General features: G+C 50.8%; 1 protein-coding gene and 1 long non-coding RNA gene across 5 annotated transcripts in view; both read right to left on the bottom strand.

Annotated features, from left to right (window-relative positions):
• Window positions 1-11,341, bottom strand: part of LOC124308799 (homeobox protein prospero-like) — a 31,136-nt gene extending 19,795 nt beyond the window's left edge. For 2 of the 4 annotated variants that reach the window (XM_046771891.1, XM_046771893.1), the window contains exons 1-3: window positions 8,683-11,341; window positions 7,545-8,027; window positions 5,595-5,749 (exon numbers count right to left, since the gene is read on the bottom strand). In XM_046771891.1, coding sequence (XP_046627847.1) covers window positions 5,595-5,749; window positions 7,545-8,027; window positions 8,683-11,298 — 3,254 coding nt within the window. In that variant the 5' untranslated portion in view covers window positions 11,299-11,341. The remainder of the gene's footprint in view (window positions 1-5,594; window positions 5,750-7,544; window positions 8,028-8,682) is intronic. The other 2 variants (XM_046771892.1, XM_046771894.1) reach the window with 1 other exon arrangement.
• Window positions 11,342-11,538: 197 nt separating this feature from the next.
• LOC124308809 (uncharacterized) overlaps window positions 11,539-16,307 on the bottom strand; it is a 65,798-nt gene continuing 61,029 nt past the window's right edge. Inside the window, exon 4 of the long non-coding RNA XR_006909099.1 lies at window positions 11,539-12,106. This is a non-coding gene — a long non-coding RNA (uncharacterized LOC124308809). The remainder of the gene's footprint in view (window positions 12,107-16,307) is intronic.

The following is a 16,307-nucleotide window of genomic DNA, read 5'->3' as shown; positions in this document are numbered from 1 at the left end:
TAATGCAGCGAATTTATTACCTCGCTACTATTCCACCCGAGCCCCCTTTCCAGTTTATCCCTCGCCTGTTTTTTCTCGTATTTTCCCCCCCAACATCACGTGCGTGGAAAATATGTATATCTGTGAACGGTTATCCTCGTTTTATCATCGAAAGATTTGACCGATTTCGTGAAAATCAAGGATCAAAATGACAAACAACGAGATCTGTTTTCTATGAATATTATCAGCTACCGTTCGACGATTCTTGAATGAGACAAAGTTTAACTTGCATGTGTGTAAAAGAAAACGGGGAGAATAATCATTAACGCATTCGCGAAGAGGGTTGAAGTGAAGTATTTTTTCTTGAAGAGGGTAAACAGGGAGAGTGCTTCGTCGAAAGGCAAAGGGGACGGGGGAAAAAGGGGGTCAAGTGAACCGCATTTTCTTCCGGTACTGTCTCAGGTACCCTATCCATAATCCAAGGGAGTTTGTACGTGTGATTTCGGCGAGGCAAAATTGCAGCACCGACTACGTCGTCCCGAGTGAAGTTTGCCCCGGAATTTTTCTCTTAACTTGTTGTGTCCCTGCAGGTTGCGTTCTCACAATAAGAGAGAAAACGTCGAGCCCCGCGTCTCACATGCATGCAACCGAGTAGCTCGTGCATTATGCCAGACACAGCCAGGGCTGAAGCGCGTGTCAGGCGGTACGCGAAAAGGGATTCCGGGCAACTCCTCGTCTCCGCTGTTGGCTAGGAGGCAGAGATATGGGGGCCGACTTTAACCGCCCGAGTAGCAAAGTGGGAAGGCAGGCATGCAGCCAGTCAGCCAGCCATCCAGCCAGCCAGGTACCTACTGCCTACCGGTGTTCGCTAAATGGCCCTCGCTCGGCACAATCTTCCGGGATTAAAAAAATCCACGGAGAAACAAAGAAAGGAGAGAGAGAGAGAAAAAAAAAATTAAAAGAAAAACGACGAGAAGAGACGAGGAGCGAGGAGAGGAGAGAGGAGGAAGAAGGAGGAGGAGGAGGAGGAGGAGGAGGAGGAGGAGGAGGAGGCACAGAAGCAGCCGGCGGACGTTATACCCACTGCACCACCCCACGTATGTGCAGAGGAGAGGAGATTGCCTCTCGAGTTACCCTGCATCCCGCACGTTTATAACCCCCACCCCCAACGTATAGCTATATAATACTACACGTTACTCCTACGTTTGTCGTCAAGATTACGTCGCTAAATTGCGCGGCTGTTTTAATTGGGTGCCTTTTCCTTTTCCTTTTAGCTATTTTTTCTTGTTTTTTTTTCTTTTTTTTCAAATTCTTTTTTACTCTACCTTTATCATTTCTATTTCTTTTTTTACCAACGTTTGTTTCCACCCTTCGAAACGATCTCTCGGGGTTATTTCGAAAACACAAGGATCAATCGATCTATCCGGTAAATGAACACGGCAAATCGTACAAGGTACGAATAACGAGTGAAACTGTTATTTTACTCGGAAGTTTTATCATTCGACCTCGATAATTGGGCATTACCTGGATTTCCCCACTTAGCTTCCCACACTGAGAAAAATTTCATTTGTTATAGAAGAGTTATAGTTGTACTAGAAAAATTGAGTAAAACAGGTATCATTAAAAAAAACTGTTTGAATATTGTCTAACCATTTTGCGCTATCGTCGATCCTTTTTTGGTTATTGCAACGCAAAATCAGTTTGATCAGTTTACTCTACTTTTTTAGTTAAACAAGGCTTAAAATTTTAGTTAAAAAGCATTAAATTTTCGCAACAGTTGCAAGAAAATATAGTAACAGTGATCGTAATGAGAAAGAATAGCAACGGATACTAGACTTTCCGTTATCGGCTAAAAAACTAATTTTCATTTTGTACCTAGAAGTATATTTTTCGATTGTGGTAGAAAATGAAAATAATTAAGGACTGAGCGGTAACCGGAGCTGAAAATTTCTCTCAGTGCAATCGGGCCCCGACTAGATTTCCAGCTTAAAATCCCGGGGGCAAAAATGTTTTGAAAAAATTTGTTTCAAGACCTGTTCGTGATACGGTCGGAAAATAAATATCCAATTCCGAACGGCAGGTTGTGTATTAGCGTGCGAATCGGACACACGGGATCTGCGGATGGCTAAAAGGCGGTTTCGTGCATCGGCATGAGATATATGGAGAAAGAGAGAAACGTATGAAAACGAGGAAAAATAATCGGTGACACGACAAGACCCGCGTAGCGGAGCTGACCATTATACGACATAAAATTCCTTCCATCTTCGGATAAGATCTCTCGACTGTCGCGCGTGTCCTTGCGTGTCCTGGCTCGGCATCCGATAAGGCGTCAAACCCCGGCCCGCCTTGCGACCAGCCCCGTTCCACCATCCCCACGGTATTGCCGTATTGTATTTTATACCCCATTCCCTAGACTCTATTCCAGTCTATTAACAACCGATTTCATTAAACACATTGCGCGTACATTTGTAACACATTGTGTTATTTTACGTTTCTTCGTTTTTATTTTCATAGGGCTTTTTTCCTCATCGTTTACCTATTTACCGGTATGTATGTACCAAAGAGATTTTCTCCGCAGATAAAAACTTACGCGGCATGCCGCAGTGAAAGAAAATTGTCGGTTTTTAGACTCATGGATTGTCCGGAGATGACGATTACGTCTTACCAATCGGGTCCACATCCACTAGATTCAAGATTCGAGATTTCTGTTTTCTCATCTCGGTTTCATATTCTCTTACCTTTACTTGTCGCGAATTTTAAAGCTCCCCGATTCTTCTTCGACAGTGTCAGGTAATTCGCAAGCATTAACGAAATTTACGATATTTATTAAGGATGACGGAGTCGAAAGTTTAGTCGAGAAATCTTGAGAACAGAAAAACGGGAAGATGAAGGTTGAGTAAACAAATCATCTGTGATAATTCGGGAGATGACAGGCAGTTGAGGAAAAAGGTAGACGCCTGCTGGTTTACTAACGACTCTGACGCGTGACCGATAACAACGATGGCGAGTAGAGTAGAGCAGCAGACGACGCGGTAGGTCGCTGCGTAAACGGTACGGAAATTCGTGTTTAGAAAATTAGCCTGTCATTTCCGGTCCCCTTCTCCGTAGGAGGAGTTATTCGTCACCGGTGCAAAATACGCCACCGCGCCGCAGGTGTCGGGCATTCTCGCTGGCTAACAATAAGTAAGAACGGGGTGGAGGAGGTGCTGTCAGAAAATAAAGTAAATGTAATACCTGCAGCCTGGAGTTGGCGGACGTGGAAGCGATAAGATCTGCCGGTGGGACAACGCCAATCCTGTTCTAAGGGGGTTGGTTGAAAAGCAGAATAAAACTGTAATAAAAAAAGAAAAACCACCACCCCGCGTACTCGAAACACGCGCACGTATATCTGTATATATATTTTATCGTACCTACACAGACAAGCGCGTAATTGACAAACGTCAAACCGGACAGCAGCGGGCCGGAATTACACCGTGAAATTGAAATTGCCCCGTTGTCCGACAACTTGGTGTATACCGTGTATAGATATTATTACGAGACAGAGAGAAAAAGAGAGAGAGAGAGATATATGTCGAGATATCTGCGCACGGATAGATAAGCCTGCGAAAAAGCGTGACTGAATAAATTCGATGGTCGTTTAATTATTCAAACACCTTGCTCCACATACCCACCGACTCTTTTCACCTACTCTTCTACTCCGAATAACACGAAAGCCTCTCACTCAACATCGCCATTCACACTTCGGGCCGGACTAACTTGGAGCGTGAATCAATTTATAAGTTCCGGATTCTTAGTTAAACGTAGTCTTCGGTGTTCTTATGATCAAGATGAGGCGAACGATTGAATAGAGAGAATGAGTTTCACACTGTTAAATTGACATCAAAACCATTAGCAGAGAGCGTGAACCAAGCATTAACGATGACTTCTTCAACGTTGATCATACGGTCAAGACGAGACGAACAATTGAATCTCACGCAAGATTAGCGAGTATCGAGGTGTTTATTGATATTGGAGGATCAGTCGAGAGTGTCGAACCCAGATTTTTAGTACCTAGTATCTACGCGATCAAGACGAGGCAACGAACACTTTAGCCTCGAGCGAGTACCAAGTTGTTTGTATTCGATTCGACGATTGATCGGAGCAGAAACTAGACGGTAATTTGAATCCACGTGCACGCCAGTAGATACGGCACGATGCAGGTTCGGTTTTATACTACGGACAGATGGAGATACCAACACACACGAAAGGCGGCATGTGTCCTGATATATGAGATTAAATATTTAATATCAGAGAAAACTGAAAAACGTAGGTAGCGGTGGGTGGGAAAGGTGGTGGGTTGCACCCCCGTATGTTCTGGGCAGTTCCCTCTCGTGACAAAAGTACAACACCGTGGTACTCCCGCCCGTCTATAGGTACCGCAGGATAATGCCGGTCGACATTTCCGCATAGGAAGCCGTGCATTAGGCTATCAGATCAAACACGCGTGTGCTATACGAAGTAGTATCAGGAAGGCGGAGGGTGAAAGGAAAGCCTGCTTTACGTGATTAGCCGCAAGGAACCGCGGCTTCGCGTTCACCCGACAATTCCACACAAACACCTGTTCAATTCGGCAAACAAAATCGAGAAAATAAAAATGAAGCAAATCCTATATTCTCCGGCCTATTTTATTATCCGGTTTTTTTTTCAGCCGGTTCGTTACGAGAATTTGCGATGATGAGCGAGGAGCGGTGGATAGCCGGGAAAGTTTTTGGTCCGTCGTTCATTGGCGGTGGTTGAAGTTAGGGGGTCGAAAGGCCGATCTGTGTGTGTGTGTGTGTGTTGAAAAGTTTTTTTTTTAACCAGGTCCAGTGAAAAATTGCATCGGGATCGTGGGCGTTCTCGTCTCCCCCTTTTTGCCTCATCCTCCTACTCCTGCTTCTCTTCTCTTTGCGTTACAAAGCTAATTATGGCCTGCTGAATGGATGTATTTTTGAACATTTGTCGTGTCGACCTCGGGCGTTTCTACCTTGCCCCGCAACCCTCGAGTCAACCCTTTCGCGGAATAACGACTCGCGAGGAGAAAGATAGAGAGAATGAGAGAGAAAGAGGGAGAGACTCGCCGGCGTTGGAATACTCGAAGGACCCGCGCGACTTGGCGGCGTTTCGCGGCTAACGTTGGGCTCGATAAGAAAGGCGCTAACGGGGCGATGATGAATAAATAAAGAGACTGGGACGGGGTCGGGCCAGTATCTTCTGGATCTGTGGCTACTCAACCTAATTATAATCAGGCTAATGCCCGATGGCCAGTGCCAGCCTGTTCTCTCTCGACCTGGCCAAGGTGGAGCTTTGGTGGCGTCCTGGGATCGCGAGGTCACTTATCCACCGCTCCTGGGGGGTAATTAAGATTCGGACACACCCACCGCCTCGTGACAGTACCTCTCGTCTCCAGGGTGAGGGAGTGGTCAGCTCGCCTCTGACCGTAGTCACTTTGCATTAAAATGTCGTGCCGTTGAGGCGACACGAAGCCGAGGATCGCGGCATGTCGGATATGCGGAGGTGATCGGGAGACCGTCGACAAGACCCTGCCGGCTCCGAACGGGAACGTATCAAGACTTATCGTTAGTGAATCCACCTACCTGAAGTTGGAGAACCACTTGACCAGCTGCGCCGTGTTGTTCTTGTTGAACTTTATGTCAGGGAAGTACATCTTCAGAACTGCCGATGACGGGTAACGGACCCAGAAGAACATCAGCTTCGCCTTGCGCAGGTGCATCGGAGTCAGCGTCGACGAGTTCACCGTGGTTAAGGAAATACTCGTGAATATCTGGTGGGTTTTGGGTTCGAGGGTCGTTCGGATTTCGGGTGATCGTTCCCGATATCGCAACTCGCGGTATCCGGTGCGTGGCACATCCGGAAAAAAAAACAACGAAAACGACAACAACAACGGAATATAAAACGAAAAGAAATAAAAAAAAAAGAAAAAAAAAATGAAACACACGTATTACCCACGGAGTTTCTTGACTTTGAAATTGGATTAGAAATCGTACAAGGTGGGTGAGTCGCGGAATAGGTATCTAATATCGGAGGCAGGTTGACCCCAACGATTGGCCGCAAGTCTCAACGGAAGCCTTACTTTTTCCTTAACTGTAATGGGATCTCCCGATGTGGTTTCATCGCATTCTTATTCGCTTAATCCCCGATGTTCTCTCCTTCTGTTTTACGTATATCTATATATTTTTCACGTCTTTTCACCCGCCGTGTTACCAATGAATGATATCTGGCTACCGTATCGAGTTTCCCGACCTACGTACGACTATATAAGCCACCCTTGCGTACGCCCGATTCCCACACTCCCCCGCCCTCTTCCTACGAACCGATTTTAAAAATAAAATATCAAAAAACGGTGCCAATATTTAACAAGGGAATCCGTCAGTCGCGGCGGTGCGTTATTTTTTTTTTTTTTTTTTTGTATTTGCGCTTTTTTTTCGTCCATTTTTACCGAGTTACCGTCGACCTACCCCACGGAAAAATAGCGGCATTGATTTTACATCAAAGGCTTGCGACAAAAAAGTGACAAAAAAGTTGTCATCGTCAACGATGAAGCGCCGATCGAACATTGAGGCCGCGTGGTATGAGCTACGGGATGCGGGCTTGTGTCGTTGAATGAGCTGAACGCGATAATCGGGGTTGTCTCTGCGCCGTGTGTTTTCCCCTCTTTTTGATAATTTCTTGCTTACTTTTTTCCGTCAAAATTACGCCAAAGTTCAGCCTCTCGGTATATCCCATCTAACACGCGGAGAGCCGTTGCCCTGCCCACGGATATGAACTTTGTCCGTCCAACTTGGCTCCCGGAAAACTAATCTGACCCGCCTTGCTGCTGCTGCTTGCTCAGTTTTAAAACTCGAAGGCAGCCCCCGAAGGCCGTAAGCAAACCCCGCGATATTCAACCCTGACGAACTTTCCACCACTCGTCGTATCTACTCGTAAATAGTTCTCTCCGCTCATCTCGCTGTGGTCACATAGCTCGAACGGAACACCATGTACGTAATAATATCTGTCTACGCGGATCCTCAAAAATTCGGAAAGGAACCACTCGACAATTTTGTCATCAGTCTTGGATTGACGGTGAATCATCTGTCACGATGGAGCAGAAATCTTCGCTCGGTCAAAATCGATTCAGTTCATTGAGACTACAACTATTCTATTCTCCAAGGTTTCCGAACCAAGTATAGCTTTTTACCATTACTGTCATTCTATAGATATCACAACTCGCAATATTGGAACACCTTTGAAATTGAATGAATTTGGTCAATTCAAACAGCCTCGTTCGGACCAGCTTGTAATAATCCTTGGAACAACTTGACGATAATGCTGAAGGATCGTCACTCGATTATGATTTCACACAGCAGGAAAAATCGACCGTGCTTCATCACTGTGTGACGGAAACTTGAGAGCCTACGAGTATACATATGTTCATTCACCGTCTGCAGTTAATTCTGGAGGATCGAAACGATTGTTACTTTCCGAACGTTTGAAGCTTAGCGAGAGTTTTCATTATTGCGAGAACAAGTACTAGCAAAGGATATTGTAGGCTGAATCCCATCGTAGCTGATGTCCCCGGAGTTGCAATCGCTCCCCCGATCGTTACTGTCCATCCTGAGGTGACCGTAGTCCGGACTGCCGTGTTGCGCGGCGGCGAGGAGGGCCGGATGAAGCATCGCCGGGGGGTGAGGTAGGGGTGGTGAGTCCCTCAGTTCGACGCCACCCCCGGGAGGACTGGCCGGCAGGTGATGAGGCCCAGGCGGCGGAACCTGACCCGGGTGTCCGCCGTGAGGGTTGAAGAACGGCGAGTAGGGCGAGAACACTTGGCTCTCGTGGAGGCTTGGGTTCGGTATTGCGACGCTGGTCGGTAGCGAGACCGGCAGCATCGGGGGTGGCGCGTGGTACGGTCTTGGGGGTGGCGGAGGTGGAGGACTCTCGCTGCCTCCCTGGGGACCGTTGCCATCCTGCGCCAAGATCCGGGATACCGTTCTCGGTGTGATCCTCGTGTCCGTCACCTGGAATTTAGACTGTTTTATCGGTCGTTTTTTCATTTTCGTTCAAGTCCCAGGATCGTCGAATATATGATAAAGAAGACGCACTATGATATTAGAGACATCAACAAGGTTTTTCCTAACCCTCTTAACATTATTTTCTCTTTTCGTTGCAACATTTTTTTTCTCTTCTAACTAGATGCTACCTATTCGTTTTTAGATACAAACTTTTTTCGATCTTTGATGAATTGACTTCTGAATCATAAAGATAATGCGATTCTTATTTATTTTTTTTTCTAACTTGAAGCGTATTAATAAAACTTTTTCAGTAATTTTTTCTCCAGTTATAACACACGTTCTTACGGTTACGGTCAAATCAAGACGTTCGGAGACTGCCAGAGTCTATTCGAACGCCTGCTCAAATTTCTTTTCTTTTCTTTTTTTTTTTCAAAAAACCCCCCTCCGACAAATCAATCAGAAGTAAAACCAGATATTTCATACATCCGTCTAGATAAAGAGTCTCTACGTTGTGCTCAAGTTATAGTACGCGTCGAAGAAAAGTAGCGAGCATTTTTTCTTCATCTCCGTGTGACACTCCACGCGATACTTGAATTAAATCAGTTCTACACGTCTCATCGACCTTTTGAAATGTAAATTATCGGAAAGCAGAGTCAAAGTTATATCTTCTCACCTTATGCCGTTTCTTTTTCGGTGTTATGACGAGCGAAAGGGCCTCATTCTGTTCGGCATCCCTGCTGTCCCGTTCATCGGCGGCCGCCCTCATGTTGCAATACTGTTCTCTCTGGGCAGCTTCGCGCTGCTGCTGTTCCCTCTGCTGCTGTTGCTGGGCCTGCATCGAGGCCATAGCGTATATCGTGGGTGGTTTCGGGGTTTGAAACATAGCGCTACCGGCCCTAACGTGCGGCGGTAGCTGATTTATCTGGTTTATATTGTTTTCCGTGGGTCCGGAGTGGGGCCCGTGTGGTCCCATCGATCCGAGCTGAGGAAATCCGGGTTGCTGCGAGGGCGGGGGTCCGCCATTGTGTGCCCCACGGGGCCCGTTGGGTCCGGTGGGTGGCTGCGGCGCGGCACCCCGGTCGACGACCTTGGTCCTTGGCGATTTCCGTTCGAGTAGCTGACTGGCCAGGAGCAGGTCCTTGTTCAGCTGCTCCGCGGCTGCCTGAGCAGCCTCGCTCTGTTTCCCGACGAATCTCCGCTGCTGAACGAACCTTGTTACGATACTGTCTATCAGGTTCGTCAGCGACGAGGTTATCTCGGTCTTCAGTATGTCCGCAAGACCCTCGAGATCGGCCCCGGTTATCTGGCTCCCCGAGCCCCCCGCGGCGCCTCTAAACACCGAAAGCCTCTCCTGGAATTCCTTGTGGTGTTGGAGCGGCGTCGAGGTCTGAATAGGGGGTTGAGGTGTCGCGGGGGTCGCGCCGACGCTTTGGTTCTGTTGCTGTTGCTCCCGCTCTCGCTGGCTCGGTGGCTGTGGCGAGTTCTGTTGCTGTTGCTGATGGTGCTGGTGGTGTTGTTGTTGCTGCTGTTGTTGCTGTTGCTGCTGCTGTTGCTGCTGCTGCTGCTGTCTCACCGCCGCCTCTTGGTGCTGCTTCATCCGTTCCAGCGCCGCGTGCTGCTGTTCGAGGTACAGCTTGTGGCCCATGTGGTACATCGCCGCGGCTGCCGCGTGCGGATGATCGGGAGGCAGCGTGGGCAACCCGTTGTAGGGTGGCGGATGCGGGCGCGGGGGCCGCGGGGGTGGTTGCGGTTGCTGCTGGGGGCTGGCGGGCGCTTCGCCGCTCTCACCAGCCTCGGCCTCCATGCGACTGCAGAGCTGAACGTACTTCTGTTGCATCTCGGCAAGCTGTTCCTGCATCGTTCTCAGCTGAGACTTGAGCGCGTCTTTCTCGACGCGCTTCTGCCGTATGGTGGCCGGGTCCTCGTCCTCGTCGGTGTCGTCATCGTCGTCCAGCATCACGTCGGCCACCCCCTGATGGAGCACGTGGTGCACCTGCTGCTGCTGGGGGTGGTAGAGCTTCCGTTTCTTGCACCCGTTAACCGGGGGCGGTTGCAGCGCCGGACTGCATCGCATCGTACTTACGATATTCTCGACTCGCGCGCGTTTTATCTCCGTCGACGGCGAGCTCGCCTCCGTCTTGGGGATGACCGGACACGGCGAGTGACTCGGACTCCGCTTCACGCTCGCCGCTGACGCCGCCGCTGCCGCCGCTGCGGCCGCTGCCGATTCCTGCAGCTCCTCTTTCACCGTCACCGATACCGAACGCGGCACTGACGGACTAGGCGGTAAACTTTGCTCGCAATCACTGCCGTCTAAATTCGCACCCGGCTCCATTCCCGCCTCCGCGAAAGCCTCTTCCATCGCCCTAGCAGCGGACGCCGCATCCTCGGCACTGTCCTCCGCGTCACCGGGCATCACGACGTCCCGCTCGACGGCGTGAGACGAGCTCAACATGTTGTTGCCGTCAGCACTGTCCTCCCCACCACTTTGCACCGCGCCACCACTAATGCCACGCGCACTGACGTCACTACCGTTGGTTTGCTGCTGCTGCTGTTGTTGTTGTTGCTGCTGCTGGGAGTTTTGTTGCTGGTGTTGCTGGGACTTTAGAAGCTCCGTCGTCGTGTTATTGTTGTTATTGTTGTTGTTGTTGCTGTGTATCGAGTTGTTGTTGGTCGGCTGTTCGGGGACCGATAACGCGGCGAGTTTCCGCCCCTGCAGTATGTCGCGGAGCATGTGCTGCGTGAGCTCGGCGGCTGTGGCTGGGTCATCGCAGTTAACGGCACCCGGCTGCAAGCTCGAGGCCGAGTCCATGCCGGCACCGGTCATCACGTGGCTGCCCTCCGGTGGCGATCCGCCGGCGTCGCTTGCCTGCTTGACTTGCCGGCCGAGTATTTCGTTGAGCATTTTGGCGGGGCCAAAGCCCGACGCACCGAAAAAACCGAAGGCCGCGTGGCCGGAATGCTGGCTCGCCGGCCCCGTCGTCAGGTGTCCTCCACCGCCTCCGCCTCCACCTCCACCTCCGCCTCCACCTCCGCCGACACCCTGGGCTCCACCGGGTATCTGCTGCTGCGGTGACCCACCGCTGAATATCGCGCTGTACAGACCGCCGTTGAGGAAGGACGGACGCGAACTGAAGTTCGGTATGCTCGAGTAGCTGTTGCGCGGCTCGCCGGCGTCCACGCGCTGTCTGGTGCGCTTATGCTTCTTCAGAAGCTGCTGCTGTTGCTTGCTCTCCGTCGTTGCTCCGTAGAGGGCGAAACAGTCAGTCTCCTCCTCCGATGACATCATCGGCCGTCTGGTTGGTCGGCCGCCCGAAGGCCTCCGCTTCCCCTCCCCGCCAGGGCTTCTTCACCCCCCCACCCCGTCGCACTCGATAAGCCCCACCGAGCCCTCCTCGCGTAGCCTGCTTTCGCCCCGCCGTCTCCTTCTCCTTCTTCCCTTTCAGCCCCCCACCCCACCCCCCTGCCGACCCTTCGCCTTCCTTCCCGCCTTCCCCTACGCAGCCCCAACGACGACGTCGCCGTCGCCGCCTTCTCCTCCTTCTTCTCCTTCTCCTTCCCCCTGCTTCACGCCGCCGCCGCCGCCGCCGCCGCCGACGCCGCCGCCTTTTTCTCCACCCCCCTCCTCTGACGACGACTTCGCTTCCCTTCTCCGCCTCCTCTCTCCTCCTGCTGCTGCTGCTGCTGCCGCTGCCGCCGAATCGAGGCCTGTTCCTCGTCTCTTCCTCGCACCTGCTCGCGACGTCGACCCCTGGGTACCCGGCTCCCTGCGTCGTCCCCCTATTTCTTTCCCCACTTTTCCTTGCGGCGGGGGGTCGACGCTTGCAGCTGGTGGTGTTTTGGAACTTTTTGTCGTATCGTTAATGTTGTCGACTCTTGATGATTCGACCCGATCGGGATGATCGCTGTTTTTCTCGTTGACGACGTCGTGAACCGGGCGGGAGGTGTCGCTCTTATCTTTCGGCTTCTCCTGCTCCCGCCTGAGAGCTGCATCCTTGCGGAGCACGCCAGAGGGCTAGTTCGCCCCGCAGCTCACCCTTTCCCTTATCCCTAAATCTACTCCCGTTTTTTTCTCTATTTGGCTTATCCAGATCCGTCTGAAACAGGCAGAAAATAATTCACCTTTCATTAATCGAGATCGAATAGTACCGATAATGCAAATACAAAAGTCCCTACATCATGCAGTAGATATCCACCCTCTTTACACATGCGTCAAGACCGTAAGAAATTTGCTCCGCCCGCAGCGATCTTTGTTCGAAGTTTGTCCAGACAAGTTTCTATTGCAGTCAACTCGACTACCATGCACCCAGACGTTACAGAATCGTACAAGTAGGATCGATAGTTTGCGAAAGAAAAAAATAATTGATAGTCTCGTGTGCGGTCGTCCTCGAGCAGCTCAGACTTTGCGGGGGGTCTCGCGGTCAAACCTCAAGGGTTGGCATCTGCACCTGAACACTCAGTAACACTGCCAGTGCAACATCAATGATTCACGCAAATCGCAGAGTACGCAGCGGGTAAAAGCTGCGGCTTTAATATCGCGCGGATTCCTCTTTTCTTCTTTTTTTCCTATCTACTCTACTCCCCGTACGTTCTTTAATTTTTCTGTTTACAACGGTACAACCTCACTGCATGGCTTATCTCCTCCCCTCTCCTTCCTTCTCCCCCTCCCCCCCTCTCTCTCTCTCTCTCTCTCTGTATCTCCTCTTTAACGCGCGACCCGATCACGCGCATTATATCCATCGAAGTCTGCAGCTCACATACTTGAGGCTACTTTCAATTCCCGCGACGCACATATTCGCACCAACCATGGCAACTTGCCACCGCGATTAGATACCCATCGTTCTCACCGCACAAGCCAACTAACTAACTAACTAACCGACCAACTCTTGCGGTTTTATCGTATCGCGGCAACCGCCCATTCAAAGACTCACTCCGGCAGACTTTCCCGCCTCGGATCGAAGCTTCTTTCCAAGGTGCACAGCTGAGCTCCACCACCTGCCAGTCCCCTTCGCGAGGAGACCAACGCTACGAAAGAACCACCGCGCGGACCAGAAACCTTCGATACAGTCGGGAAGATCAGGCAGCCGGTGTATTCTTGACGAGATCAGATAGAGACCACGAGATACCAAACGGCGCATCGTTTCACACCGATATAATCGATTACTCCTCGGTACTGTGCCGAAGAGCATCGATGCCACTGGGCCAGCAGGTGACGTTATCGCGATACAGAGCATGTGTCCACCTCGATGACGAAAGGCGGCATATGGCTCGAGGGAAAAATTTCGTTGCCAGATAAGGCTGGCCGGTTCACTTGGCCGTGGACGTGGGTGGGGTTCGGCTTCGAGGGGGTCCCGAGCGCTCCCATGCTCGAGACAAAAGGTGTGCAGGGTGACACCGGAAGCGGCCTCGGGAACCGAACCTATTCCTCCTTCCCTCTCTAGCCTGCGTTACAGCGACGCAGTCGGAAGTAAATGTGAAGGTGGGTAATTACCGCGGCCGATTCGGACTCCAGCCACCCGCAGTTCTGCGTCCGGTAGACTCCGATATCTGCAGACTTCGTTGCCGCCTACGAACGACGCGACGCGAGTCGACGCGACGCCACGGACGGACGAGCAGAGAGGAAGGTACAGAGAAAACTAGGTGTTCTCGTCATTATCCGTATGTATGCGCGGTTCTGTTGTTGTTCTGCATCGTGCAGAACGAGCCGGAGAGAAACGACAAAAAAGTTTTAAAAAAAGAAGAAAAAATAGAGTCCCGAACAGAAACGATGCCGCATTTATTTATTGTCTTCTGGTTATGCCTGAGCTGCTACTTTGAGTCGGCCAGTCAGATGAATAATACCGTACAGATAACCCGCTCGGTTTTCACCATAGGAGGAAATCGGCATCATCACAGGGAGCGGCCTATGCGTCATGGGTTCGTCGAAGTTACCAACCAGATAAGTTGAACAGTCCAGATCTTTCCTCGTCTCGAGTTCAGAGACTGTAACGATGATCAGGATCATCCGGATCCCCGAAGCAGAGTTCATTAAAACGAATTGCGCGCTTAGAGCTGCAAACGTGGATGTCGAGTTCGCTTTGCAGCGTTTACATCTTACGAGCGAGTATCTTGGAATTAATTGCTGGGAGAGTTGGAGGGACCGGCTGGTTTTCTGGTTAACGTCGTTTCTAATTAGGTAATTGGGTCGACGTTACACGAGCCTCCAACGTCAGAACGATCGTCAGTGTAGGTACGCGTGAAAAAACCTCACCCAGCGTAAAGGTTATGGGAAGATCGCACGAATTCCAGCCCCGGTCGCAGGCACGGCTGATACCGGAACTTGGAACTCACGCGATCGGTTATGACCATGGGGGGAGGGTTGCCGTTCATGCAGGTAACGCTGAGATGGACGCCACGGAGCAATTACGAGCCCGTCGTGTACGCGGTGCAAGCGCACATGTCGACCCCCGCCTGCTGCCGACGCACCCCACATGGCGTTCCATCGGCATTTTATCCGCTTGTACCCCCCGTAGGTGTCATGTGGTCGATGCGTCGTTCGCAGGGGGTGCAGGTATGGGAACCGGCGCGGGGGCATCAGTCCATGTCCTCCACGATCACGTGGAATCGCCGTTCCTGCTACCCTTCACCCTCCACCCTCAACGATCAACAGCTGATTGTTAGCCGCGCGGCAACAATTACGCACAGTGGATGTTGGTTAGGACGCGGTGCGTCGAGGACAGGTAGGTGGGTAGGTAGAGGTACCGATGAAACTACCACACTCTGAAATGCAACCGCAGTACCTATAGCACCACAGATGCAGACACACGCATTACTACCGACGCACAACCCCGATATGCAACAAGTTGACCGGTGTCAATTGATGCGTTATTAATTGGCGGTTAATCGCGTTAATGTACTGACCGAGCTGCCGACCGACCGACCGGGGAATCCCGCTCTATCAACTACTCTGTTTTATTATTATGTGCCGCATTCAAATCATTTTAATTCATTGGCACTGTGCCAAATGCGTCTAGTCGCCCAGCTCACACCCACGCGTAGGCTCGGCTCGTTGTATGGATAATATGGGTTATTTACGAGCTGTTCAACGATGTTTTATAATTCGAATTTCCAAGGTGTGATTTCAACGTTTATGCGGAACGCAGATAATTGCAGAATCACTAGAGTTAGGTGTTACGTCACAACGTTGGAAAACAATACGAGAGACCAAAACAAAAATGATGCAATTTTCTACAAGTAATACAGCTTATGCAGTAATAAACTTGAAACTAAAAACTAAATCTAGGACTACTGAAGTCTAAGTTTTCGTTCGAGTTGATCGGGGCTTCCTTTGCCGATTGTATCTGTAAATACATTTCTGGAAAATTTATTCTCATGACTTCTCGGTCTGTGGGAAAAGACGTCTGTATAATACCGACGACCTGACGCCGTTCGAAGGGTGCAAAAAAAAAAAAAAAATCCACGGAGACTAATTCCATCTCTTTCTATTTCTCGCTAGAGCCACTGCTAAGAAACTCGGTTAGTTCAACGGTCCTTGCCCTCAAAGGCGTAGGGTGAGAAAATGATCGGTTCAAAGTTGCCCCGCGAGTTCGAGATGAAACGAAGCGACGTGAACTCCTCTTTGATCGCGTTTCATCCGCACTGTCAAAACATCGGAGAGAGAGAGAGAGAGAGAGAGAGAGAGAGAGAGATCGGTGCCGAGGATTTCAACGCTCTTTTGATGGAAATTTTGAGCCCAAGGATCCTCAGCGTTCGACACCCTTGGCTGCGAGTCGCGAGGGGGCCCCTCGAGTCGTCTTGTTCAGGTGGTTCCTCGGCCGGGTAACTGAGGGGTTTAAAGGGCCAGGTAGAGCTCGGCCCCTCGGCTTTAAGATCCTCAACAGTCGACCCGGTAGCCGAAGAAGCGAACGGCCGGTTTTCTTGAGGAGCGCGTGCCAGCTGCCTTGACGATGTGAGCGAGGCGTAACGGACGCCGATGGCTTCTTAAGGTCGAACCCATTGAATTTAAACGGCAGCGCGTCTTGAAAGGAAGGGGGACGGTTGACGGGCCCAACGTCTTAAAGCCCAAAGACGGTTGCCTATCCGAGCACCACGAGGAGGAATCGTCGCGGCGTTTCGCCCCCCTTGGCATCAGGCGTTTCCTCCTTGGCAGGCGGTTGGGCGTCGGGCATACCGGCAGCATATTGGCATCATCGGTGTTACGCCGTTGGATTACGAGACGGGATATTATCCTTGGTTGGGTATCGTGGCCGCGAGCCAGAGCGACATCCTAGTCAGATTATTACATCCCCGAGACCTGGA

The sequence above is a fragment of the Neodiprion virginianus genome, chromosome 7 (assembly GCF_021901495.1).
Source record: "Neodiprion virginianus isolate iyNeoVirg1 chromosome 7, iyNeoVirg1.1, whole genome shotgun sequence".
NCBI lineage: Eukaryota > Metazoa > Arthropoda > Insecta > Hymenoptera > Diprionidae > Neodiprion > Neodiprion virginianus.
This window is presented reverse-complemented; position numbering and strand designations above follow the sequence as displayed.